At 41.9% G+C, this 5,378-nt stretch overlaps 1 protein-coding gene across 1 annotated transcript; it reads left to right on the top strand.

Annotated features, from left to right (window-relative positions):
• Positions 1-301: 301 nt before the first annotated feature.
• On the top strand, positions 302-4,092 carry c1ql3a (complement component 1, q subcomponent-like 3a). Its single transcript, XM_064949889.1, has 2 exons — positions 302-913; positions 3,789-4,092. The coding sequence occupies exons 1-2, from the start codon at positions 326-328 to the stop codon at positions 3,966-3,968; spliced, it is 768 nt and encodes a 255-aa protein (XP_064805961.1). The 5' UTR covers positions 302-325; the 3' UTR covers positions 3,969-4,092.
• Positions 4,093-5,378: the final 1,286 nt, after the last annotated feature.

The following is a 5,378-nucleotide window of genomic DNA, read 5'->3' as shown; positions in this document are numbered from 1 at the left end:
TAAGCACTGACGACTTAAAGCGCGAGCAGCCAGGAAAAGGGCTGAACTTTCCGATTCCGTGAGACTTAAATAAGCAAACATCAGCACAAAAAGTAAAGAGCAGAAAGAAAGAAAAAAAACAGACGCACAGGGGGCTTGGCCCAAAACAAGTTCATTACCATTAACTTACCAACAAACCAATATTGGCTGTATATTTTTTTCTTTTTAAAAGCGTACCTCATCAACCACCAAGATTTCACCCAAAAGCAGACAAGAGGATCGCCCTGCGCTGACGAGACTGGTCGGCAGGAAGCGGCTAATAGCGGCTGGAGTGCTTGGAGTCGTCATGGTGTTAGTGCTGGTGATTCTGATCCCAGTTCTGGTTAACTCCGCTGGAACTTCAGCGCACTATGAGATGCTGGGAACCTGCAGGATGGTATGTGATCCATATGGAACCAAGTCACCGACCGCTACGGCAGACACGGTGCGAGCGGACAACAGCCTCATGCAGTCTTTACCAACTTTTATAACAGGTCCGAAAGGGGAACCGGGCCGCCCGGGGAAGGCTGGACCCAGAGGCATCCCGGGTGATCAGGGCCCGCCCGGTCCGATGGGGCCACCCGGGGAGAAGGGGGAACCGGGACGGCCTGGACTACCGGGGCCACCGGGACCCAATGCCGCGGCGGGGGCTATCAGCGCGGCTACGTACAGCACCGTTCCCAAAATCGCGTTTTACGCAGGCCTTAAAAAACAGCACGAGGGCTACGAGGTGCTGAAATTCGACGACGTGGTCACTAATCTGGGGAACCATTACGACCCCACAACCGGGAAGTTTACCTGCTCCATACCTGGGATATACTTCTTCACTTATCACGTCCTGATGCGGGGAGGGGACGGAACCAGCATGTGGGCGGATCTCTGCAAAAACAATCAGGTATGGACCGGTGCACAAAGAATTACGCACACACTAAGGCACATATTGTTGTAGCCTTTGTGTGTTTATTGGCAAATATCATGTTTCAACCTTTGTCACTTGTCACTGAACTGGCGATCGAGTGATCTCTTTTTTGTTTCATGGGAAAATAAGTAGGAACCGAAAAGTGACCAAATGCATAAACCATTAAAACAGACAATGCTCAACATGATAAATATAATGCTATTAGCTTATTTCTTGAGTGTAGCTGAAGTCCGTTTTACGCATGTATGAATGTTTCTATTTAAATAATCACTCCAGCATATATAGTAGCCTTTTGGCTAAAGCCAGGCGACAATAAAACGAGTGACACTTTTACCCACTCAAACATTGCGTTGAACTTCCTCAGTCATGCCCGTGTGCGCGCTGACAGGAGGCGTGTGGATGCTTGATTGAAGATGCCAGGTGTTGGGTGTAATTGATGCAAACGGAAAAAAATAGCGGGACAGCGCTATTAGGACAATGGACCCGGGGCAAAGATTGTCCATTGTTATCATAATACATTTTCAACACTAATTGGGTTAATGAGTTGACATTGGTTTGACATTCAATTTTTTCCTAAGACTGAATGATTGAGTTTAACGAAACGAAACAAATCTCTATTTTACTTTTCACACCAATTCGAAAAGTTTTTTTAAAGGCCAAATAATAAAATGTATTATACCCTTTCCTGTCTTTTTGACTTGATTACATTAAATCTGATAGAAGATCATCCTAACAATTTTTTATTATTTTCATTACAAGTTAAAAAAAAATACAAAAATAGGCCTATCATATTTTTTTTTACAAAAAGCATTATTGTTATTGTTATTATTATAATAAAATCCTTAATCATAATATAATTAGAATATGTAGATTTAGCAATATATTTTTACTCACACTGTATATGGCTACAAATCATATTTTATCTCCTTTTTCAACAGTGCTTCAACGATCAGAATTTACAGAATCTGCTCATAATACTAGCTGCTGTCAGAGAGCACATCTAATCCCTATTCCCTCGGGACATCCCGTGTCACCAAGCCACTGTGAGTCTCCTCGACTCACAGAGCCCGCTTCGCCATGCGCATCTCCCTGTCAACGGCTACTGCGCTCGGTGTACCGGGCGACCAGGCAGCCACTTAGGCTGAAGCCCGGAGCTCATTCTGCACAACACAGCTACAGTACGGGCCAATCAGTTCGAAGCACAGACAGACAGGTTCATATGAAGCAAAAACTGTACTTTTGGTGTGTAAAAAAAAAGAAAACAGACAAAAAACTAAGACTCTGCCAAGAGGCTCTGTGTTTTGTTTTTATTGTCACATCCAGTGTTTGGAAACAGCATAACAGCATACTGAGCTGAGGACTAGTAGAGGTCAAGCGTGAGCTAAAGCAGAAATAAACAATTACAAATAATAAAATAAATTCTTTATTTATTCACTCACTCAGATAATTAAAATAATGTGTATTACACTAAAATATGCCTTTAGGCACGAGCGTTTACAGTATGATTTTAAAATAAAGTCATCTTAAATAATTCAGATGTTATTCATCATTTTATTATAGTGAATTAACAGGGCTTGCTGTGCACGCCTTTAGTGGCGTTTAAAGGTTGTTCTCCATTTGAATCTCCACACACAGAACATCAAAATAGTGTTATGCAAACAGTGGATTTATAGCAAATTCCCTAATTTACAGTCTCATGTTACACCTTACAGAAGGTGTCTGAGGAGACTCATTTGAATAAACAACAGCCCACAATTCCCTGCTATGTTTCACTTTCTAGATCGTAATGATATTCATGTTCATCAATCAATGAAGACTGATGATTAGGCTAATTAGGGCGATATTGCCGAACAATTTCTGGTTGATGACAGGTCTGGATAGGTGTAGCCTAATTGGGCTTAGGCCAATCCTTCATATGGAAGTCTACCATCCCCTTCCTCTATGTGATGTTGTTAAAACGTTTTTAGTGGTGGTTTTAATTCATTGTGGTATTTTGTTATCTCGCTCAAATAGTTGTTTTAGCAATAGTTAGGGTCAGAATGCCGAATTCAAGGCTCTTCCTGATTTTGAAACCTTCCTGACAAAAGCCCCTGGTGTCTGGGTCGGCCTATTGTGTATTGGAGCTCTCCATGGGGCTGAAACAGTGAGCGCCTCTTCTTCATAATCTACTTCGGAAGCAAGACCAAGGCCTACCCTATGACTGTCATATGTTGTTTTTAGAAGAGTGAGCAGTCCACTACAGTACTGCAATTTGGAGACATAAACATTAGATTATGTACACATGTTGTATAAAAACTCCCCAGAAGGCAATTTAATTAAGTTGCATACTGACATAAAAGGAATCTTTAATATCATTTGCATTAAACATTTATGAAACTAAAGATAATGTTGTAAAAAAAAAAAAAAAAAAACTTGTTAGTGTTAATCTCACACAATATTTGAAGTTAACTGATAACTGAAACATTGCTAGTCTGGCAACCTTCGGGGTGGAGAACCTGTTATGGGACTCCTTGGTTTAAGGTGCTGATTCTATTCCATTCAATACGACTTTAATTATCCACTCAAGGGAAATTAAGAAAGGCATATTGCATATCAACATGGCTATTCTCCTCTAGGCTTGAGCCAGTGCCACAGAGTTGATGGCAGTTAACTATATACACCTGTCTCCATTACCCTGTAGGTTTGAGCCAATGCCATGTGTTCATGATAACAAACTGTGTCTCCATACATTCCCCTCTAGGTTTGAGCCAGTGTTAACTGTACCCATTATTCCATTCCCTTGTGGGTTGGAGCCAGTGTTAACTAATTATATACATGAACTAACTATGTAAACATGTCTCCAACCCTCTAGGTTCGAGCCAGTGCCATAGCCCAGGACGCTGACCAGAACTATGATTATGCCAGTAACAGTGCCGTGCTGCATCTGGAGCCTGGAGACGAGGTCTACATCAAACTGGACGGGGGCAAGGCCCACGGGGGCAACAACAACAAGTACAGCACCTTCTCTGGATTCATCATCTACGCAGATTAGCTAACAGACCTAGTCTCAAACCTCAGTCAACCTACAGCCTCACCTCTCAGTCAACCGGCAGCCTCACCTCTCAATCATTCGGAACACCCTCTCCATGATCTGTCCTATAGTAACTATAGTAACTATAGGCCCTAGTTACTAAAGCTACCATAGTGACTAATACTATATTTGAGAGTTGAGGCTATAGGACCTAGCCTCAACTCTCATTCCTCCCTACAACCTCAACCCCCAGTCACCTACTTACAGAACACCCTCTCCATCTATATGATCTAGCCTCAACTTTCAACCCTCAGTCATGTAATATCGCAAGCCCTCCCCATACCCCCGGTTGGATGGAAGGCTGTAGAGGGTGGGTGTTTCACAACGACAGAGTAATTGAGTTTTGTCCAATCCTGCTACTGGATCCAAAGCTGCCTGAGGGAACTGCCTGTGTGTAAAGAAAATGAAAGAAGAATTGAAGAAGAAGAGTTACGGAAGGAAAATGTCAAAACATAAATTGTAAGTCAAACAGAAGTGTTGGCCTTCATTATTCTACCACCAAAGCAGTAAACTAGTGTACATCTTTGTTTGTGTAGCTATATAAAAGAAGCCTAGTCGTGTGATGACGAGAGTTTTCATGAACACAGAACCAGATGATTGTTTGCAATAACCCACATAAACAAACCATAATTGTCCTTGCTGTGCGTGACGTGTTAAAACCTAAGGCAATACAATACTTTCTGAGGGTTGCCAAGCAACTCGGATGCTTACATGTTGGAGAAAGGTTGGTTGTGTTGTTGTAGGGTTGTAGTGAGAGGGGGGACGATGACGTCATCTTAAATCTGGTTTCAGTTCATGGTTGGGAATGGACTGTGTATATGGTGAAGTCTCTACTAGCTCTATAAATAGTCATTCCTTTCCCTTATTTAATTAAGTAGACTTTAAGGCCTTATAAAAAAATACCTTCAACATCCATATTTAAAGGGATAGTTCCTTTATGGCAGAGCTGCTTTCTTATGGTTATAGCAGACACAGCCTTTTTGTTTACAAAAGGTACACCTGGTTTCTATACATTTTTAGAAAAAAAGGTGCTATCTAGATCCTAAAAGAGTTATTTGACTGTCCCAATAGGAGAACCCTTTGAAGAACCCTTTTTGGTTCAAGGTAGAACCCTTTTGGGTTCCATGCAGAACGGGTTCTAGTTGGAACAACAAATGGTTCTAGTTGGAACCAAAAGGGTTCTCCTACGGGGACAGCTGACAAACCCTTTTGGAACCCTTTTTTCTAAGTGTACAGTATGTGTACTTTTTCTGAAGGTCAAGCCTAGACTGTTTAGTGGTTAGGTCCACTTAGAACCACCTTGTTTTACACTAGATGAATCATTGAGTGCTGTGTGGGAGTGGCGCTACCTGACGTGAAACAATGCTTAGG

Source organism: Oncorhynchus masou, chromosome 30, assembly GCF_036934945.1.
Source record: "Oncorhynchus masou masou isolate Uvic2021 chromosome 30, UVic_Omas_1.1, whole genome shotgun sequence".
NCBI classification, from domain to species: Eukaryota; Metazoa; Chordata; class Actinopteri; order Salmoniformes; family Salmonidae; genus Oncorhynchus; species Oncorhynchus masou.
This window is presented reverse-complemented; position numbering and strand designations above follow the sequence as displayed.

Bases quoted from the DNA above. Each gene is read 5' to 3' on its own strand.
- c1ql3a (XM_064949889.1), top strand. From the start codon at position 326: ATGGTGTTAGTGCTGGTGATTCTGATCCCAGTTCTGGTTAACTCCGCT. The intron at 914-3,788 runs GTATGGACCGGT...CCAACCCTCTAG, and splicing joins ATCTCTGCAAAAACAATCAG to GTTCGAGCCAGTGCCATAGC.